The sequence below is a fragment of the Hippopotamus amphibius genome, chromosome 1, assembly GCF_030028045.1.
Source record: "Hippopotamus amphibius kiboko isolate mHipAmp2 chromosome 1, mHipAmp2.hap2, whole genome shotgun sequence".
NCBI classification, from domain to species: Eukaryota; Metazoa; Chordata; class Mammalia; order Artiodactyla; family Hippopotamidae; genus Hippopotamus; species Hippopotamus amphibius.
Genome location: NC_080186.1, coordinates 187784403 through 187806834, shown reverse-complemented (window position 1 = coordinate 187806834; position 22432 = coordinate 187784403). Strand labels below are relative to the sequence as shown.

At 38.9% G+C, this 22432-nt stretch overlaps 1 protein-coding gene across 2 annotated transcripts in view; it reads left to right on the top strand.

Moving 5' to 3' along the window:
• MAN2A1 (mannosidase alpha class 2A member 1) overlaps positions 1-21096 on the top strand; it is a 164426-nt gene extending 143330 nt beyond the window's left edge. For both annotated transcript variants that reach the window (XM_057737710.1, XM_057737718.1), the window contains 3 exons: positions 5553-5747; positions 16019-16129; positions 17764-21096. In XM_057737710.1, the coding sequence (XP_057593693.1) occupies positions 5553-5747; positions 16019-16129; positions 17764-17916 (459 nt within the window). In that variant the 3' untranslated portion in view covers positions 17917-21096. The remainder of the gene's footprint in view (positions 1-5552; positions 5748-16018; positions 16130-17763) is intronic.
• Positions 21097-22432: the final 1336 nt, after the last annotated feature.

The window sequence follows — 22432 nt, the reverse complement described above, 5'->3', positions numbered from 1 at the left end:
CTGGGGCACTTCTTTCTCTGCTCTATGATAGCTCTTTATTCAGCCATTAAATATTAGAGCCCTCAAGGCTCAGCCCCAGGCCGTTTCCTTTTCTCATTTTGTATGTTCTTCCTCTGCATCAGCTGGAACCCGCAAATACAAAAGTGCTCCCTCTCTTGATAACTAACAGCACCTTCCATCCAGTCTAGATGCCCAGGAGTTATCTCTGATAAACACTTCTCCCTCGCTTGCTCTCTTCTCACAACAGAGTCATCACCGGTGCTTGGCTATCTCATTGCCTACGTATTTCAAATCTATAAACTTGATTACTTCAACGACTCTAATCTAAGCTAGCATCATGTGTTTCCTGGAGGTAACCTATATACATCCACCTTTGCTCTCTTGTTTCTGTTCTTAAAAAATCTGTTCTTAATCCAGTAAGCAGTACTTTTGTTTTTTCAAAACCAAATCTGTCCTCACTGTTCCCTGCTTAACCCCTCTCTGTCTTCTCATTGCTCTCAGTATGAAAGCCACATCCTTACCATGGCCCAAGAGCTCCTCGTGATCGGGTCTGCCTGTCCCCCATCCTCACCCACGTGGCTCTCCCTGTTTCAGCTCTGGGCCAGCTGGTTTTATTTCAGTCGTAAGTACTTCCCATGTACCCAGTCCTCATAGCACCTTCGCCCACGCCTTTCAATCTCTCTGCCCAGCAGCTCATAGTAATAGTTCAGATCTGAGCCTATTTCGTCAACTAACTGCTTCAGTTTGACCAGGTCAAATCCCCTTCTGTTATGCTCCCTTGGAACCATGCATCGCTCCTTTGTGTGTGTGTCTGGGTGTGTGTCTATGTGTAATTTTGTGATCATTGTTTTTCTCCTCCTTTGGACCATAAACTCACTAGGAGTAGGGGTTATGTCTCTGTCTGCTTCTAGGATTGTTCCTAGCAGAGCAGAACCCAGTGTATGTTGTATGAATGAGTACACAAATGCACAAATGAATGAGCTGTGATAGCACATTGCCCCACTATATTTATAGCAGTTCCTGCTTACTGCCTTGTCACCATATGCATGTTCTGTTCCCCCTACTAGATTCTAGGGACTTGTCTACTTCATTTGCATGTGCCCCACAGGGCCTCCCTGCCTGTGGTAGGCATTCTATAAATAAAATACTAGCTGACTGAATGAAATGGCAACAGCTAATTAAGGCAAAGAATTCTCCCAGTATTTAGAATCTTTTAGGAAAAAGATTTTAATATCCATTTTAGATGTCAAGATTTATGCCAGTTCTTGGGACTCTGGGTTTAAATCAATTACTGACAAGATAGCTTAGTTTTAAGGCTAAAACTGCATATAAAAATCATTGTCTGAGTGCTGGCAGCTACTGTCTTTTGCTCCTCCTGAAATGTTTCTGGCTTTGATGATTCTTCTCTCTATAGACACTAATTTACAAAACTTCTGTTAGCTATGGCAATAAGAATTTTCATGTCAGATCTGTAAAGCTTTCACTTAGAAGTTAAATAATTTGTTTATTCTCATTCAGAACTCTTTAGATAGTAATTGATTTAAATTTGATTCAAAGGTTTTATAATCCTGCGTTGGTTAAATTTTTCTTTTGCTCAACTATAGATTCTTGGGCTTAAATCAAATAGTGTTTTTTAAAATAAGAAATGAACTAGAGAAGAGAAAATATGTTTTCATTTCTAGTGAAATTGATTAAAAAGCATTTGATAAAGAAATGTTAATATGTCACGTAACTTAAATTGTCTAGAAAGTGTCTTTACCTTCAACTCAGACTTATGACTAAAATATCGATGGTAGAAACTGAGGTGGGGAGACACACCCTAAAAGGGAAGGGATTTTAGTGGAAGGCCTTGAGCCTCGTGGGAGTAATCCGGGATGGCTAAATGGAAGTGTCCTGTTCTCAAGTGTTCTACACGGAGGCAGTGAGAACGAGACTGGAATGATAAATAATCGCTGGGAGAGGTATAAATGCCCAGTGGAGGACCGTGACTGTGTGAGGTTGACTGTCATCTTTGGAAATAATGCTCAAGGCTCAGCAGAAGTGGAAAATAGGAATTGTCTTATCAGCATTGACTCTTTAGGATTTGTTTCTTTGACCCTTACATCCTACCCACCTCTTGCTGGCGACTAGTGTAATAGTAAAGGGGGTGTTGAACTAGGAAGTGTTCATGAGTTACAATTGGGTCATTTTACCTCTGGATACCAGTTCTTTACACATAAGGAGAGGAAGTTGGGAGAGATCGGATGAAAAACTCAAATGCTGCTGGGGCTCAGGGAGGTGAAGGAGTGAGGGAGGTGTAAGAGCAAAATGCTTAAGTTAGGTGACCAGAGGGTCTGGTGAACATGAGGATGGATACGTTCCATTTGGGAGCCACAACTCAGCCCTAGATGATGTTTCCATGTGAGAATGTGGGGACCCAGTGTGACTTCATTTTCCAGTGTTTGGGGTAAAAAAAAAAAAGTTATCTGAGGCATTTTTTGTTATTATTGTTGTTTTTGATGATTTTCATGTGAAGCCTCTTGGATTTTTTTCTTTTTTTGAGAGTCAGCTGAAAAACAAACAACTTTTTAATACCATACAGGGCTATCAAAACATGTCTAATAGGCCAACTTGGCCCATATACTACTAGGCTTCAGCTCTGCATTAAATGATATTTATCTCTAGATCTTACAAGTCTGTATATTTTCATTCATTCTCTCTCCTTCTCCCTCTTTGTCTTTTTAACCCATCCTTCCCCCTACAGTAATTTTCTCTCTTTCATTTATATTGCACTGCTTGTTAATGTAGTAACTAATAAAGTAATTAATCATCAACAAACATTTATCAGGTTCTCACCATGTGTCAGGTCATTCTAAATAAACAAAGGTGACCCAAAAAAAATGATCTCTTTATTGATAATTTACTAGGTTTTGATGTAGATGAAGTGGAAACCTTTGATGTTTAAGAATCAGATACTCAAGTGGGCTTAGTGAAGGGCACCAAGGAGCCCTGGCTGGAAGTTCTGACTTACAATATAAGGGCTGAAACCCAGTGGAGAAGATCTCAACTTGATGTGGTTAGGATCAGAATATGGTAGAAACTCTTTTTAATCTTGAGCAGAATGCAGGGGGAAAGCCAGACTTACACAGTCTGAAACCTTCCAACCTCAAGAAACTAAATAATGTTTAGAGTGGTATATTAGTTACTGTAAGGCTGGGGAATTCATTTATAGCTTAAACAAACATGTAGAATTTCCTATAGCAAATACGTTTTATAAACTTTGGGTTTATTATCAGGGTTAAAAGATTAGTGATAGCTCCACAGTTAAATATCTTGCCGAGCCCTTTACTGCTATAAATATGTTAAGAAAATGTGTGAATGATGGAGCTTTCCCTGAAACTTTGCCCCACCCGGCTGGTCAGCACCCAGCAGTGCTACTTGTTCATGGAGTTCTTCTGGCACCGAACCACAACTTTTATATAAACTTCTCTCCCTTATCTTGCTAGGAGACAATAAATAGCACAGTTCTTGAGTGCTCAAAGTGCTTACATTCACAACATTGTATCCTTTGACAAGACTTTTCATTAACATATTTTTGAGTATGCATCTTGGTTTTTTTAATCCCAGACTAGTTAAAGGGTGAGGTTTATATTTTTGATTCCAGTGGGAGCTCTGTTTCTTCTAAAAGGTTGGGAGGATGTCTGAGGTGGCAGTTCTTAGCACAGATCAACAGAACAGTGTGGGACTGACTATGTGACATTTACCTTCCCAGGATCCCACCCCGGGAGATTCTCATTCAGTAGATTTGGGTTTGGATCCAAGGATCTATGTTTTCTGAAAGTTCCCCAAACCCTTCTGATGTATGGTCAGTCTAGGGGAAGCACTGAAGGGCAGGAGAACTGATCTGGGTTTGGAGGAATAGTAAATATACACATGACTGCTGCTAAGGTATAGATAATCTATCAAGAAGTAACCTACCTACTACTCACCGAAGTGCCTGAGGATTCCTCCAAGAGCATAGGACAAAGCCAGGAGGCTTTTTCTGAATGTTTCTTGACCTAGAATGGACTTAATGCCTCTAGAATTTGATAAGGCAGGTGTTTTCCTTTCTGTAAGAAGCTCTTATCTTTTATTACTCAAAAGTGATTTTGTCAGCAATCCTGACCTAGATTATGAAGTCCTTTGATCTTTGAGTACATTTAAAGCTTCTTGTTGAAAATGTTCCCTCTCTCTTCATGTTGTTCTACAAGCTGCATTAAATTTTAGTACTGTTGAAGAATATTATTTTATGTGCTTTATTTAATCTTTCTTTAAAAAAAGAATGTGGAATGGATAAAATGTTTTAACAACTCTTTTTATACCTAATATTTTTTGTCCGTATCTTAATATTGTAGTGTCCCTCTGTTGCCTTTAAAAACTTTTTTTTCTCTTCATAGTCTGGATTGTAATGACGTCTACCGTCGCTGCTGGCAAGATGCTTGTCTCTCTTTGCTAACACCCTCTGTTCAGTTCTAATCTGACGCTCTGAATTTTAAGCTCTGTATCTTCTGTAGATCATATGTTTTCACACAGATAAGTAGCCAAACCTTTTGTTTGCGTCCTCTGTTAAAAAAAAAAATACATGCAAAATCAGAAGATCTCAGTGAAACAGTCATTTCAACAAATAAGATACAAAATTAAATTTTCTCCAAATATTGCTTCTGATCAAAAGACCTTTCTACATAAGTTATGTTTTCTTCTTAGTGCTTTTCTGTGTCTGCTTTTACACCTTAGGCATTATTGGTTAAGGTTCTGCTTAGTCATTGATTTAATTAATTGTGTATATCATCTACTGTATGTATATCCCCACTCCTGGTAGATTTACTTAATGTTTGAACATGCTGAAATACATGTCTATAAGCATACACCATAGCAAAGACTAAAGTATTTTAAAATTATACTAAATAATTGTGTACCATGTAAATGTGTGATAACTATTCTGTAACACATGTAGTAGTTCCTATTTATGGAATAAAGTGAAACAGCTGACAGTGATTTTACCAAATTTAAAGAAAACAGATGATCTAGATATGCTACGTGTGTTGTTTTAAAGCCTTATTTATTTTGAGTTTTTTTTTTTAATCCTATCATTGGGTAACATTTATAGAACATAACTTTGGATCAATACATAACTTTATGGTCTAGTTAAGTGTATAAATGAAACCATGAGAATATGATGGGTAAAACCTGAGGGAAAAGAGATAACATTTGATGGTGTACAAAATACATGAATATCCAACCCGTCTGCTGAAAGAGTTTTGTGGTAGGTTGAGAAAGAATTTTCGTAAAAGGTTATACCTTGTCCTAGAATGTTTGTGGGGAATGTTATCAGGATTTTTAGTTTTAAAGCAATGGGAAAGAGATATTTCTAAACATAGGAGTTAAGTGGACACTTTTTGTTGTATTGCTTAGAACTGAACTTTGTATTAATACATATTTTTTTCCTGTTTAAGCCCTGTCTGATAATTCAATTAATACTACAAGAACTACAAATATATATAATTCTCTTAAGCATTTTTGTTTTTTCTTGATAGGAGGAAGAAAAGAAGTCGGTCAGTTACCCTTCCCTACTTAGCCACATAACTTCTTCCTTCCTGAATCACCCTGTCTTTCCGATGACAGAAAAGATCCCTGTACCCACCCTGCAGCTGCTGGGTGAATTCTCTCCATTAATGTCATCTTTGCCTTGTGACATTGATCTGGTTAATCTGAGGACGATACAGTCAAAGGTATATCCCAAAATATATCTATAAAAAATCACTTTTCTTGTAGTATACTTGGTGTAAGGGGGTGGGAGGAAGAAAAGTATAAATTTTACTCTGCTTCAAGGAATGATTAAGAGGACTTCACCTTTAGGCACCATCATCATACCTTTCATTTGACTGTTGCTCTATAGTTTAGAATGTGTCCTTAGACTGATTTATTTTATTCTCAGAAAAGTTCTCTGTGGTGAGCAGATCAAGGAATACCAGCTTCTTTTTACAGATGAGGAAGCTAAAGCTGGCCTGAGGTCACATAATTGCCAGGTGTGAGAACCAGACCTTAAGATCAGCCCTATTGGCATTTTGCATTTGTTTCTCCTTATTAGCCAGTGTTTCTCAGGAGTTAGAGAAACAGAAAGTATAGTGTTTAATTATTTCTGTACCAGAGGCTTTTTACATTCATATCTTTTCTCTGAAAAATACAAAAAGAAAAAATTCTAAAAAAAAAAACCCCCAAATCTTTGCATTAAGAAACCAGCTATGTAGGAGAGATGTAAAGATATATTAAATAATTATGGTACATGTTTCTTTTTGGATTATGGTTTTCTCTGGGTATATGCCCAGTAGTGGGATTACTGGATCATACGGTAGTTCTATTTTTAGTTTTTTAAGGAACCTCCAAACTGTTTTCCATCGTGGGAGGGAGGGGATATGGGGATATAGGTATAAATACAGTTGATTCACTTTGGTGTACCTCACAAGCTGGTACAAAAGTGTAAAGCAATTATATTCCAATAAAGAGCTTAAAAAAAAAATAAAGGTATATTAAAGGAAAAAACAAGGGAAAGTTTTATTAGGTATGGAATTTTAACTTCATTAGATTGCTTGACTTTACCCATATGCCTACTTTTAAAGTCAGAGACTGCATTTGAAAAGAATAAAAGATGAGGGGTTTGCATCATTTTTACTGTTTTGTAGAGCTTTTTTGATATTGTGGATTGGCATACACTTAGCTGGAAATAGTAAGTGGTTATGGATTCTGTGGGAAATATCTTACAATAAATGGCCTGAGTGTGAGAAGAAGAGAATGTTCATGTTTGAAGACAGCATAAGAGGAAAACTATGCTTAGCTTGAGAACAAAGAACCTTCCAAATAAAGGAAGGATCAGTGCCTACAAATTTGGACATTTAGAGCTTTAAAGCTATATGTCCGAGACTACATAGGAAAATACACGACTAGTAAGAATGAATACAAGTGAATGTTAGAGGCCTGTGCGTATATCTCTGTGTCAAAAGGGCTTGTTTGATCATCTGAGTGAACTTCAGGTTTTATTTCATGCCTGCTACATGCCAGTTATTGCTAAAAGCACTGGGGTACAGTCATGGACTAAACAGACAAGAGCCCCTGCCTTTCCGAAGCTTAGATTCTAGTGAGAGGAGAAAAATAATTACAGATGAACAAAGAAGAGAAACATATTAGATGATGGTAAGTGTTATGATGAAGGGGAAAAAGGAGGGAAGGGCAGTTTTAGACGGTGATTTGAATAGGGTGGTTGGAGAAGGCCTTGCAGAAGAGATGATAATGGAGTAAAAATCTGAAGGAAGTCAGGGAATAAAAAACTCGTGCAGATTTCTGAGGGTAGAGTGGTCGGGAAGAGTTAGCAAATGGAAGGCCTGAAAGCAGGAGGTGCTGGTCTGAAAGGAAGAGCCACGAGACCTGGGCTGTTCTTTGATTCCTTGCTGTATCCCCCCCTGACGAGGACAGAGCCTTCAGCTAGTAGGGGCTCGGTAACAATTTATTGAACAAGTGGATCTTGTGAGTGCTCTGTCTAGAATTGTGCTATGGTCTTTTGCGGGTCTACTTTTTGACTCATGGAAAGAACACACTAGAGATGGTCAGCCTCCCTGAGGTAACCTGTTATTAATTCATGGGCTACATAGAATGAAAGGGTAAAGTAGAGACAGCAAAGACTCTGAGCGTCAGGCTGCCACCTTTGGGCATGGATGGTAGAGGACGTTAGCGAGCTGAAGGATCCGAGGGCTTCTCGGGCCCATGGCAGGGCCGTTCCTCAGCCTCGCTTCTAGATGACTTTTTTCCATGATTGTTTTCTGAAAGCAGCATCAGCTGACTCTACAGTCGGTAAGTGTAGGGTTTTACCCTCCAAGGTTTTTGCTTGTTTTCCAGATCACCTCTTTTTTGTGCTTACCTGTTCCTTTCATTGTTCCTGCTGTTGGCTATCTTCCTGTGATACAAATCTAGTCACTTTCGGGATTAAAAATCCCATGCCTGGGAAGTTGATTTAGACCCTTGGGCATTCAGGCCATCTGCAGTCTGGCCTCCACTGGCTGTGGCCAACTGGCTTCCCATTGCCCGTCTCCCCTTTGGACAGGTGGACCACCTCCACTCCCTGCTGGCTGTGTGACCACTGACTCAGCTACCATTTATAAAATGGGCCTGATACCAGATACGCCTGCTTCAGGTCTAGCATGAGAAGCAGATGAAATGGTGCTGTGAGAGCCCTTTGAAAACAGAGGTGCTTTGTAGACCTACATTGTTATCCTGATGATGCTTACAGTCCATGCCAACACAGGTGCAGGCTGGGGTTTTAGCAGAGGGAATCAAAAGCAATTGAACAACTTAACCAGAAGAATAAAGACTGAAGTGCCTGACTGTAGGCATAGGTAGCGCGTAGCCACATGCTCAGAGCTAAATATTTGGGGCTGTTTTGCATTAGCATATCAATTGGTGCCAGTTCTATGTTAATCTTTGACTCTTGGCACATATTTCTAACAGTTGTTTGAAAATTTACTAGGAATCCGAAGGGGTCCTTTAAAGAACTTCTCTCTGTCCCCTAACCTCTGATAATAGGAGAGTAATCATTGAAGGAAGCTGATGTAGAGATTCATTCAAAGAAAGCTTGGTACTTAAAAGGGATCAAGTGTAATTCCATGGTTATACTAAAAGAAAGACAAAAATAACTCAATCCAGAAGCCAGGGCTAAACATTTTGGATTGTGTTCTTGTTTTTTGTGTGCTGGCAGCTCCCAGCATACAATAATGAGTTGTTCATTTAGAGACTGCAGTGCATTTTTCCCATTGAAATTATGTAAACAGAGAGGTTGGCTTCCAAACAAGACTAGCTAAGTAAGGATTTTCCTAACTATCGCCTCACACTATTTCCATGAGAAAAGTGTCTGAGGACCACCGTGACATGATAAGGGCACATCTGTCTTCCCTTCTGACCTCCTCTGTCAGCTGTGTAATAGAGAGCACCACAGCTTGCCCATGCCCCAGGCTGCTGTCTCAAGGCTCCTCAGTTCTAAGTACACCTCAGTCTCCTTTACTCCTTGTGGAGAAAGGGGTTATGGGCTCAAGCAGTAGTGAGAGAAGCAAGGTGGAGGCTGGAGATTTGCTAACCACGGAAGTGGTTCAGTGTTTCAAGCTACCGGTTCTCAGAGTCACTATGCCCAGATCACACTGGGGAGATTTTAGAAAAAGAGACTTCTACAGATTTCCTCATCTCTTAGATTCTGATTCTGTAGGTATGGGGTGGAGAGCTTAGGAATCAGTAATTTTTTAAAACTCTCCTCGTGATTCTAGAAATTGCTGCGTTATCTCCATTTACTAAATTGGGAAAGTAGGGGTTAGAGAAATTAAATGATTAAAATTAAACTACCCAGCAGTAAATGGCAGAATTAGGAGCCACATCCAGGTCTTCAGAATCTGAAGGCTGAACATGGCCTCAGAGGCTAGTATTTGACCTTTTCAGACTTACTAAATCTGTTCTCAAAGTCCAGTTTTTCAGAAACTGTTCTATATTGGTAGATGAATTTATGTTTACATAGGCATCTCTTGCTTTTCTAATTTATAGATTTTTGGGGGGAAAAAATTAATTATATGTCATATATTTGTAGTCAGACGAAGAGGGGAATAAACATCTCTTAAAACCCTGCCTCAGCCCTACCCACCATCAGTTCCTCCCGTCAGGAAGCACACACAAGCCTCCTAGATAGCTTTCTCCACAAGAGGACAGATAGCAGTATCAAGCAGTATCAGCAGTATTTCATCTTGTGGAACTGAAAACCACAGCCACAGAAAGATAGAGAAAATGAAAAAGCAGAGCACTTTGTACCAGATGAAGGGACAGGATAAAAACCCAGAAAAACAACTAAACAAAGAGGAGATAGACACCCTTTCAGAAAAAGAATTCAGAATAATGATGGTGAAGATGATCCAGGACTTTGAAAAAAGACTGGATGCAAAGATGGAAAAGTTTACCAAAGACCTAGAAGAATTAAAGAGCAAACAAACAGAGATATGCAACACAAGAACTGAAATGAAAAATATACTAGAAGGAACCAACAGCAGATTAACTGAGGCAGAAGGGTGAATAAGTGACCTGGAAGACAAAATGGTGATAATCACTGATGTGGAAAAGAATAAGGAAAAAAGAATGAAAAGAACTGCAGACAGCCTAAGATACCTCTGGGACAATGTTTAACACGCCAATATTTGCATTATAGGGGTCCCAGAAGGAGAAGAGAGAGAGAAAGGACCCGAGAAAATACTGGAAGAGATTATAGTTGAAAACTTCCCTAACATGGGAAAGGAAATAGCTACCCAAGTCCAGGAAGCGCCCAGCATGTTCCAGCCACTGTCTAGGAATTTAAATGTTAGCCTTCTCATCCTATATGCCTGGCCTCCAGCCCTCTTCTCTTCATTGCCCTCTTTTCTTGCACTGTCAACAGCTTGAGATATAAAAAGAAGCTTCTATAAAACTGGGGACTCAAGTGCACTAAACAGGAAAACCATGTCATTAAGAAAGGGCAGTGGTTTAGGGAGAAGAGAGCCTCGATAGAGAGGATCCTGGGAGAATCTCGGGAGGATGGATCATGGGTGAATGGTTCAACCTGCAATGCTCACATTCCAGGGATGAGGAGGAACTTGATTAAGCTATTCAGCTAGGCTTCATGGAGCCCTTCTGCCTTGATGTTTTGAACAATAATATCTATTTCAACTTTTTTTGCAGATTATTTCCACAGCTTTTATGTTCAGATATATTTTTATTTAATTTATTAATAGATATATATCTTTATATCTATACTCTATCTATAGCTGTATATTACATTTAACTTTTTATTCTCTATGGAATTTATTTCAATTTGTGCTTAACTGCTTCTTACAAATAGTTAACCATTCATTTCACCATATCAGCACCACTTATTCAATAAGATTTTCTCTCTCAACTTGTTTACACCACCCCCTCCTTTTCTTATAAGAGGCAGTTTAAGGTTTTACTTTATTTTGCCTTTCTTATAAGAATTGATTGGTGCTTTATTGATCTTGCTAGCTTCTGGAAAGGTGAAAATTGTGGGGGAAAAATGTCCTTTTTGTACATATTTGAGAACAACCGTTCACCTTCGCCTTTTTTTCTGTCATGCTATCTTGTTGATTAAAACAGGATAACTGTTACTGACATTTTAACGAGTCCCCTGGAAAATGAATTTCTACTGGTTACTTTCTGTCTCAGGACTTTTAACACAGTGTGAGATTTTCTAACCTTCCCAGCTGCCAGAATGCACTGAAATATGAGTGTTGTTTGGCATTTTCAAAGAACCTGAGCGAGTTGGAGAAATTTTCCCACCAGGTGTTTAGCCATGCCTTTATCTACATACACCTCACACATCCTCTGAGAAGTGTGGGTTCACATTCTTCTTGGAGAATCTGGTCAAAGTTATGACCCCTCTCTTCTTCAGAAGACAATGTGTGTACAGTCACTGTTTACCATAGTTTCCAGGAGTTACGGATTTGTGAACCTCACTTTCCTAATGAGAAAATCCAGTTTGTTTTAGCATGAGACAGGAGTAGCTCAGCTCTCACATTCTGCAGCGTTCTCATCCACCTCAGGAGAGGCACATTTGCCTGTTCTTTTTCTTAGAAGAGACTGTCGTGTGTGTGTGATATTCTGAGTGGCTTTAAATCCTGTTTCAAAATGGGATGAGTGCATGGGTGGGCAGGTTGTGGATGGATAGAAACGATAATTTCTAAACCTTTCTTTCTGAATATGTTTTGATAAATCGTGGTTTTAGCTCTGTTGGAACCATTGATTAAATACTCCCTTTTTCCAGCCTCAGATCAGAGGGGTGATCTCCTTTAGTTGATAGCCTTTTGTTATGTTAATTCAAATGCAGTCCTCCTCTTTCCTCTCCGAGCTAGGTATCTGTGAGCACCAGTCCACAGCTAGAGCAAAGGCAGGAGAATGTACCTGTGAAAGTACAGACTTGGGAGTCAGACCACCCAGGTCTGAATGCATTTCCTCTCCGTGCTGGCTGGGTGTCTTAGAGCAAATCACTTAATCCTCCAAGTCCCAGTTTCCTCACTAGTAACAAGGCAGTGGGACTAGTACCCACCTTAGAGATGTTCTGAGAGGATTAAATGAGTTGATGTTTGTAAAGCGTTTAGAGCAGCATCTGGCACTAAGTTCTTAACAAATAAAAGGTTCTCAACTGTGATCGTTCAGTCATAAGCAGTTGTGATTGCTACTAATAATGAAGTAAAAATGTAGGCACTGTTTTTTTTTTATAAATTGGAGAAGGTTGAAGTTTATTGCCAAAGTAAATCTTGAAGTCACTTTGATGTGTATTCCTTATATAGTGTATTACTAATGCCTCAGATTTTTCAAAGCAACATACCTATAGTTGTCTCCAATGCTAGGCATTACCCTGAGTGCTTTCTGTGAGCCTTATTTAGCTCTACGACAACACTGTGAAAGTAGGCATTGTGTGTGCTCCATCGTGTAGAAGAGGCAACTGACTGACCTAGGCATGGGGGTAGCTTTCCCAGGTCACACAGCCAGTAAGTGGAGGTGCTAGGAGGCACACCCCAACGAGTCTTGACTCCAGATCCCTACTCAAAACTTTATACTGCCTCTTACGTGGGAAGACAAGGGGAGTGATAGTGCTGAAAGTGTTGGGGAATGCACTGCCTGTTATTCTCTTGTCTGCTCAGTAATAATGGGACACCTGTGGAAGGATACACCAGCCATTGGTGGGGAAAGATCATGAAGGGCCATCGTAGTGTCATTAGTGATAATTGCTGTTTGAGTGTCAGAGGGAATGTTTTGTGATGGGGGTGTTCCTGTACCTTTAAATATAGCAGTACTCGTTGTATACCACTCAACTACTTCAGAGGTTGTTGCAAGATGAAATGAGTTAATCCATGAAAAGCCTTCTGCACAGGGCTGGCACACAGCAGGTGCTCAATAAGCGTTAGCTGCAGTTACTGTTATTGTCACTGTGCTTGGCCCTTGATCCTCAAGGGGGCTCTTCATGAGTCTAACCGAGTTCCCTGAATTTTCAGAGGATAGACTCAAGTCACTTAACTGGCTAATGGTGGAACCAAACCTTGCCTCCAGTCTAGCTTTCTCTGAGCCTGATGGCTTCATTTTGTAAGCCAGATCATCTTCCCCCACATTCCCCCCAGTTGCTGGAGAAGTTTCACGGGCCCCACTTAGTCTAGGAGCTAGATTTTGGTTTATCCCCTGAAATAAGTTCTATAGTGGATTTCCTGGTGCAACTTGGGTACATCCAAGCAGGGATGCAGTCTCAATGGTGCTCTGAACTGTTTTACGAAGACACTTAATTTGAAGCTCACCTAGCACAGTGCTTGGTGCAGTTTCAAAATTTGTAAGTTTTCTTCCCCACACCCTCCCCTTCTTTTCTGAGGTCTGGATGTCACTAATGTATTAATGAATATAAAAACAGGTCTTTCAAAATTTGTTTACTCTCCTAGAGCATGTAGTGTGACTACTTGAAGGTATCTGTTTTCCTGAATACATATTCAAGTTAAATTCACAGTTTCCCTTCTTTGAAAAACAGTTTTCTTGGAAATAAAATGTCTAGACAGACTTTGAAACTGAAAAACTGCTGCCTTGCCTCAGGTATTTTTGCTCGAAAACTGATACTTTCATGAATATTTGATTTTTAAAAACTTACACAAGATGAATGCCATTTCATTTTGGTGTTTTAGTCTTTATGAAAAGTGATGCAATTTTAGTTTTTAGGGAAAGTAAAACTTTTTCCCATCATTGAAAATTAATTTTTGTGATTTTGGTCTCTACTTTTGTATTGTTTGTTTAAATCTCTTATTGAATTCAGTGGTGGAATTCCAAAAATGTTTCCCTTCCCACTTTTTTTGTCACCTTCAGTCTGCTGAAGGCCTTACACATTCATTATTCCAAGAACAAATGCATTGCAGGAATTTTAGCAATGCCTGCTTATCAGTGGTTTTTTAAGGATGTTCTGGTGAGTTAAAATGGCCAGATGCTTTAGGTTAATAGTGATAAGTGCTTTTGGAGTCTTAATTAAGAGGCCATCTAATTTGTGCATTTGAATCAAGACTCTGTTATGATTTTGATGTCTAATTGTGGACATATAATTTTGGGCTTCCCTGATTCCTTAGCTGCAAAGTTATGATGTCAATAAAAGAAATTCGTGAATAAGAAGTTAAATGAGAATATTGTTTAATTTGTAGCTATTATGAAAATAATCACTATTTTTTTGATGGATGATGTTGATAAGAATTAATAATAATAATCTGAGGGCTTCTTCTGCTCCAGACCCTGGGCTAAGTCTTTGTTATACTATTTCATTTCATCTTTTTTATGGTAAAGGAAAAACTGTTTTGCTGAAATCAGCAGCTAGTGAATTGCAGAACTAGGATACAGATCTTAGGCTGTCTGACTCCCAGCCCGGATTCTGAACCACTCATCTCTACAACTTCTGCACTAGCACATTCTGTCCTATAAGCTGCTACCTTACATAGTGTTTTCAGTGGGTTAACCCAAACCGTGACTCCATGAAGGAGGTAGACATGAATTTGCTCCATTTTATAGACGAGAAAACTGATGCTTAGGAAAAATAAAGGACTATTCCAAGGTTTCATAATTGGCACAGCTCTTATCCTTCCGTATATAATAAATAAAAGATTTTCTTATGTGCTATTTTCGTGCTTTTTTGGGACTGTGAAATTGGAATTTCATTAGAAACCTTTATCATATGATTTCAACTTGCTGTGTGTATCATGTGGTCCTGTGATGACTCAGAACCCTTAAATGAGTTTTTTCTATCCCTTCAAACAAAATTTTAGCAGTCCCACTGCAAAATACCAGTGTAAAATGTCATAAAACAGGTTATTCCAGCCAAGAATCTGAGGTGAGGACAGCTTTAAGTTGTTCAGTCACATTAAAATCAAATCAGTGGTGGAAATGCTGGCAGCTATTCAGAAAAGATGTCTCTGTAGCACATTAAAAAAGCACATTAAAAAATTCTATGGCCTAGTAAGATGATCAAGAACCCAGGCATATTCATATCTGTGGCCACAAAAAAAAAGAAAAAGGGACCAATTTCGTCGCAGTGTCAGTGCCAAGCAGCACATGACTCTCCTTGGAATAAATGGGCGTTTCTTAATTTTTCCAAGGATTTTTAATTCACTTTATTTATCATAAACATTTTTCCAGTTTAGGAAACATAAAATTTATTAAATAATTGTAATTATAAATATTCAAGGACTTGAAACGTTCATGACCTTGTTACTTAAATGGGTACAAGAAATTTTACTGCAAGAAACTGTATACTGATCCCCCTGTAGCTGACTTGTCATGTTTGGTGTTTTCCTTTTTGCCTGCACAAGAAGAATAGCTTTTGTAATGTGAATTTAAATGATACATCAAGCTAATAAATGTGGTTGACTTAGCAAGAGATAAGCATAACTAATTCAATTTAAATGTCTCATATAAAAATAATGAACCAATACATTAAAGATTAAAAATGTTAATGCAATTAGCAAAAATTAGTATTCAGTGAAGAAGCATGTTTCAGTTTTAAGAGGGATGATATATCACTCAATGACCAGATAAGGACCAAATTCAGGTATACTTTATTCAGTTGATGGATTTATTAAAAATAAATTAAAATGAAATGCTTTATTTGAAGAAACTTTAATAAAATGGTATACAATATGTGGGCAAAAGATAACCCATGTCCTCAGGAACTATGGAGGAAACCAAAGCTTGAGTGACTTAACAAGGACTCTTAGAACATATCATCTGAGTCCTTGGGGGAGAGGGGGGCAGGGGGGTGGGCACAGTGAGCTTGGGACCTGAATGGAAATGGATTTGCGTGAATTCACTTTTAAAAATGAGCATTTGTAGTTTGGGGACACTGATATCGAGGGTGTGCAGGAGTGTCTGTATTTGCCTTAATGTTGCCATGGCGTGTTGGCACTCTGCTCATTTGCAGGTGGATGGCCAGCATTCCAACGAGGCAGCCTTGATCCTCCACAGGAAGGGATTTGATTGCCGCTTCTCTAGCAGAGACACTGGGCTGTTTTGTTCCACTACCCAGGGAAAGGTGAGCTGAAAGCTGATTTTTGTTTGTTGAGTTAGCATGCCTTGAAATCCTTACTCTTGACAATGAGATGTTTCATTGCCTCTTCGCTGACTCATTCCCCTCAACTTCAAACTAGTTAAAGTTTCCCCATATCAAGAACGGCCTTTCTCAACGTTCAGTCTCTTCTCCTTGTCAACGTCAAAATGCATAGGCAAGCATGTGCACATTTGAAGACAGTGCCCTCATCGATTCTTAGGCCTTCCATTTCCAACCTGCAAAGCATCTTCTTCCCACTCGCCCACCCCACCCCCATTTCCCCATTTCCATCTCTCTCAGACATGCTCATGTATGGTCCAGTTCAGCGACATCAAACCCAGGTCCTACAGGGGCCAAGGCAAGTTTTATAGTAACTAAAGTGGGGTGCTGGCTTGCAGTAGGGGAAGACAGGGAGCAATGAGACTGGCCAGCAGGATAACTCATCTAAAGCCCCGAAGGCAACTGTACTTAGCTCCAGTCAGTTGTTTCCCCAGTGGAAAGATGCACGGCTAGGTCTTCTGATTAAGCAGCATTTGTGCATGTGTCCACACTTTGCAGACCAGACAGATCCTGAGGCTGAGCACTGCTTGGTGGCTGCGCATTTCTGATTTCTCTTCAAGTCCGTCTTGCTGAGAGTTCTCGTCAGGCCTCTCCTTGGAAGGAAATGAACCTCCAATCTTGTACCTCTGGCTCTGAGTTGACTATAATTCAAAGAAGATGCTTGGGCTGATTCTAGCACTACCGGATCTCCCCCACCAAGTCAGCTCAGCTGACCCAGCTCTTCTCCAAAACCTCATAGACATACTGTAGACCAGACTTAAGTGATTCAGTTCCAGCCCTACAAAATTAGTGTGTACAGAGGATTCAAAAAGAAGAGAAAAGAAAATATGGTAGAGGGGCCTAAGTCTGCTTAGAGAGATAAGCTTCTCCATTTCTTTTGCCTCACCCTGCATGTGGTTGGTGCTAAGAAAGCACTGATAATCTTTGTTTCATTACATTTGCACTCTACCTTATTATTGATGATCTGAGAACACTTGCTTGTGAACATTTGTACTCAAACATTAAGGCATTGAGTCTTCAGGGGATTATACCATCCAGAGAGACATGTTAGAATAACCTGCCAGAAGTAAGGATAGTATTTTCCAAACAACTTCCTCACCCTATAAACGGGACTCACTGACATGATGGACCTTCCTTGTGGCGGCCTGTGTCCTATCTCCCAGCTCTTTTGGCACAGGGCGGATGGTGGAGAGGCACCACTGCTTAGGGGTCGGTATTGACTGAAAGAGGATGTAGATGTGTTTAAAGCTTCTTGGCCTGTAGATGTCCTTTCTTTTATTGAAAAAATGGCCCCTACACATAATATGTTCTCAAGCAACTGAAAAGGAATACAGAACACATTGTCCTGTCCTGTTCCAGTTTCCTGTGTCTCCCTCCAGGGTTAGTCTCTATGTTCAAGTATGTAGAGGTGGATTTAATCTCCCTCCCCTTCCCTTCTTTTTCATTAAAAGGGAACTTCAAACATACTTTTCACTTTTTCTCATGCTGAATATATAGATGCGCTACTAATCTTTCTTCAGAGTTCTAAACATGCAATATTTTTATCATTTACTTTTTAGGTATTGGTACAGAAACTGTTTAACAAGTTTACTGTTGTAAGTCTCATACCTTCGTCATTATCCTTGATGCATTCACCTCCAGACGCCCGAAATATAAGTGAGATCAACTTGAGTCCCATGGAAATCAGCACATTCCGAATCCAGTTGAGGTGAACCTGGCTTTCAGATTTGGATTGGGAAGCATTGGCTTTTATACACTTCTTGATTTGACGTGCAATAAAGAAGCACATTATTTTAGCTTCTGGCTACTGTGAGGACATGAATTCTGTGATTCTTTTTTTTTTTTAAAACTAGTACAGTAAGAGAGAGAGAGAGAGAAAAGCCATGCTACAAACTAGTTTTTTTTTTTTCGGTTTTTTTTTTTTTTTTTGAAGTTCCTTCCATGAACTACCATCATCAGTATGAACTGATGCAACAAACGAAGAAATGTCTACAGACAACCTCTCAACAGATTGTATCTCAGGTTAAATGTTAACTAATTATATCTGTGTTGGGGGTTGTGAAGAGATTGTTATAAGTATTCATGTTGCTGACCCTTTGTTAGTTTTACAAAAATACCCATTTTTACCAAAATGGAATAAAAAGCTGGTGGGTAATAGCTAATGGCCAAAATGGTTGCAATCATTCATACATGTTAGAAAAATTTTATGTGTTGAAATATGTGGAAAAGTGCAATCCATCAACCCTTATAATATACATAGTTAACTTTACCTGTTTTTCTACCGCTTGTACCACTTGACCCCTCCCTTCCTATCCTTTGTAAGTATTTCCAGAAATATCAGATTTTGAATCATTCAGTAGTAGACAAAGAGGCATATTTTCATTACTTGACAATGTGGGATAGGTGCAATTTATTCCATTGTCACTAAAATAGAAGAAGCAATTCTGTAGGTACCATGACCTCTTTTAGGTACCACAAGGTGTCTTTTTACACAGCTCATTTGAATACAGATGTTCTGAGAAGGGGTTTTCTATTTTAAAATTACCATATCAAAATAAATGTGCCTTATTTTTTATAAGTCTTGTTAAATCTTTTGGTTGTCCATATTACTGTTGTGGGAAGGGGAGAGGTTGGGGGAGGGGGAGGGGTGGGTACTTTCTATGACACATAAATTGTATAATTTTTGCCTGACAATGCTGGCCACGTTCTGATTCGTTTCATTAAATTTGTGGTGATGTTACTCTAAACATTTTGACTATTTGAATGTACTGAGATGTCAGAAAACAAAACAAGGAAGAAAAATATTGTTAATTAAAATATGCTGCTGCCAAGGAGACTGCAACTTGAAGCACGGATTTTGTAACATGCAGAATCCACATACTGTTTTCATTTCACAGGAGTTAACCATTTTGAAGAGAGAATGCTTTAAAATAGACCGTGTTTTGAAACCCACTTATATGTAGCTCATCATAATTTATCTTATTAAAGAATATGTTTATTCAGTGAATTCCAAACTTTTGTACATGCTAACCTCAAAGTGAAGTTCTAAACCTATGTGCCATTACAATACTTCTGATAAAATTTATTTGGGATCATTGTTCACTTGGCATTAAAATAAAAACCACATTATCAACAATTAGAAAATTCAGTTTTAGCATAGAAAGGATTCTTGACTGTGCACTTCTGAAAATTCTTTGTGTTAGCTAATAGATTTAGTATTATCTAACTTTAAACTTCCATTTACCTCCTGCCATTCCAACATCTTCACATAGAAATAAAACATAATTTCTGTTTTATCATGTAGTCTGATCATCATCTGGATTTTCAGTCAAGATGCAGCTCCTAAGATTATTGTTATGTTAAATGCATAGACTTTTTTTGCCTTTAATTATTAAGGAAACAATGCTAGTGTTGATAAAGATATTACAAGAGAGTAATTTCATGCAATAAACATGTACTGTACGTTTCCTTCCTCATTTTGGGGGGATAAACAACTTTTAAAAAAAAGCTTCCTTTTTGTGGACATCTACAGATGTTAGGATTGCCAGAAGCAAATCCCAGGAATAAGATCAGTATTTTCATCGCATCTTAAATGTAAAACCTTCCTATAGGAGTTCACTGTGTTCTGTGGTTTAAGTGGGTGTGCTTAATTTTTCTGGAATTTCTGATCCATTGAAATAAAAAATCTTGATGCAATAACTGGTTTTTGCCACTCCTGGTTGTTTGAGATGGATCTGTCCCGTGTTCGGTCGGGGTCTTATTTAGTGTGTGTTACCACCAGCTGCTCAGAAGTAAAGCAGAAATTCTCTTTTACCAGCAAGTTTCTGCTTTTTATTTTTAGAATAAATCATCAGGGAAATGAAGAGAGGATGCTTTTGCTTTGGGTTGTGGTCAAGAACTGATTAAATAGTTTCGTGTCCCCAGCACACACTAAAAATCACACACTTCAGTTGTGATCTCAGTGGCATATTTGTTTGCTTAGGTTTTATTACATGTTCATTATCACAGATGTTCAGTTGACCAAGTAGTTCATTACTTTCTCTTATTTTTTTTTTCTGAAAATTTAATTTGGAGTTATAACTGCAGTGTTTGAGAACTCAGCATCCTTGTTTTCTACAAATAATGATTAAAACAAAATGCTGTAAAATGTGTTGTAAAACATTGTAATTACCTTCTCATGTCTTTGTTGTATTTGTGCTGAAATGTTTTCACATTCCTTTGGAAGAAAATCTTTGCTTTCATTTTAAATATGTTGCTTACCTTGAAATCAATAGGTTTTGATATTTTCTCTTGGGAGATTTTATATCTTTTTGGGAATGTGTAATATAAGATGTCTAATAAAAGAGAAATCTTATCATGTGCATGTTCTCTAGAGTAGTTCTTCAGTCCTCTTTTGTAAACAAGATATATTAAAATGTTTTGAGGGGCAGGGTGGAGAAGTGAGGGCTTGTTCTTTCTTCCATCATGAATGAAACACTCCCTCTTCAGTCCAATTCTAGTTAGAAAAGGTAGTTTTAGTGAGCAAGTGGCAGGCAGGGGTGGTAGTGAGTTTCACATCTGGGTTTGGTGTCAGCTATGAGGTTGGAGTCCAAGAACCCTCCCAGCAACACCCTGCCTGTATGGCCCTCTGAACTAATGAGGAGATTGTGGCCACATTCTGTGTATTCCAGAAGCAGATGAGAGTAAGCCAAAATGTGAAGCAAAGAAGGTCCATGTAAGCTGAACCAGAAGGTAAGGCGTGTTGAAAGAGTGGCATCTGGAGACCCTCTGCCAGCCCACTGACCCAGGCCAGCACACAACTTAGTGGTTTTAGGGGAGTTCCTTCAAAGCCAGGAGGTAGGGAAAGGGGGAGGGATGAATATCCTGGAGGTACATATGGGTTACGCAGGCAAATGACAGGTGCTAACTAGGAAGTTTGGACTTGTTTTGAGTGACTTTAGTAAAGAGATTAAGCAATTTGTGATATGTATATACTGAGCTGTAAAACCCTAGAGAAATACTAATAAAAATACTAATTTCATCATCAGATAATGAAAATTATTTTTGGCTCCATAATATTTGATTATCAACGTCAAAATCATTTGAATGTTAAAACTGGTAAAGAAAAATTTAGTTCAGGTGGATGGGTGTTCACATTCCTCCTACAAAGCTGTGATATGAAACCAGCCAACAGTTATTGTGGCTGTGAATGGCTGAAGGAGTGGCTCGAAGGGGAGTGGGCAGAAGACTCTATGATATATGCTGCAGTATATCCTATATAGAGAATGCCCGAAGAGAGGTTGTGATGGATGAGACTACCTCAGTGTACAACTGGCTTAAGCAAAAATAGATGATTTATTGTCCGCAGTTAGTAAGGTTCAAGGGTAGATAGCACTGAAATACAGGTGTAACCAACTATAAGGTGATGTCATCCAGAATGGTTTTTTTTTTTCTCTTGTTTTGCTCTCTGAGTTATTCTCCTTCTCATGCAAGGAATGCACATTTGATGGCGAGATGGCTACCATCAGACCCAAACTTGCATCCAGCAGGCTTAGAGACCCCATTGGTAAGCTCACCTTCATCCAGATTTTCAGCAAATGTCCTGGGATTGACAGTACTGGCTGTCATCTTGGTCATATCCTAATGATGGTGGCTAGGGGTAGAGCTAGGTTCAACTGAATCACATGGACAAATGCATGAAAAACAGCCCTCCCCTCACCCCCCCGCCCAGTAGAAAACGGAATTCTACTACCAGAGAAAAAGGAGTTGGGTACTAGGATACTAAGCAGGCAAAATACAGTAAGAAATACATTGCTGAGAAGAAACAAATGTGCACATTTAAAAGAAGCAGAAAGCACACTTAAGTTTCAATTTCAGAAAAGGTTCCATAGAAGAGGTAGGCTTGAGATAGTTCCTAAAAGACGTATGTGACTTTAGCAGTATAAACAATATGCATGTTCCTAAAAAGACCAGAATGAGGGAAGACATGGAAGCAACAAGCCTGAAGAACGAGGAACAGTTCCTTCTTTCTGGAGCAGCCCTATCCAATAAAACTTTCTGTGATAATGGCAAGGTTCTTTCTACATGTGCTGTCCACTATGGTAGCCACTAGCCACATGTGCCTCTTGAATATTTGAAATGTGATGAATGCAACTAAGGAGCTAAATAGCTTATTCCAGCTGAATTCAGTAACACCACATGTCTATAGGATTCACACTAGTCTGAAGTATGTGGTATATGTAAGATACT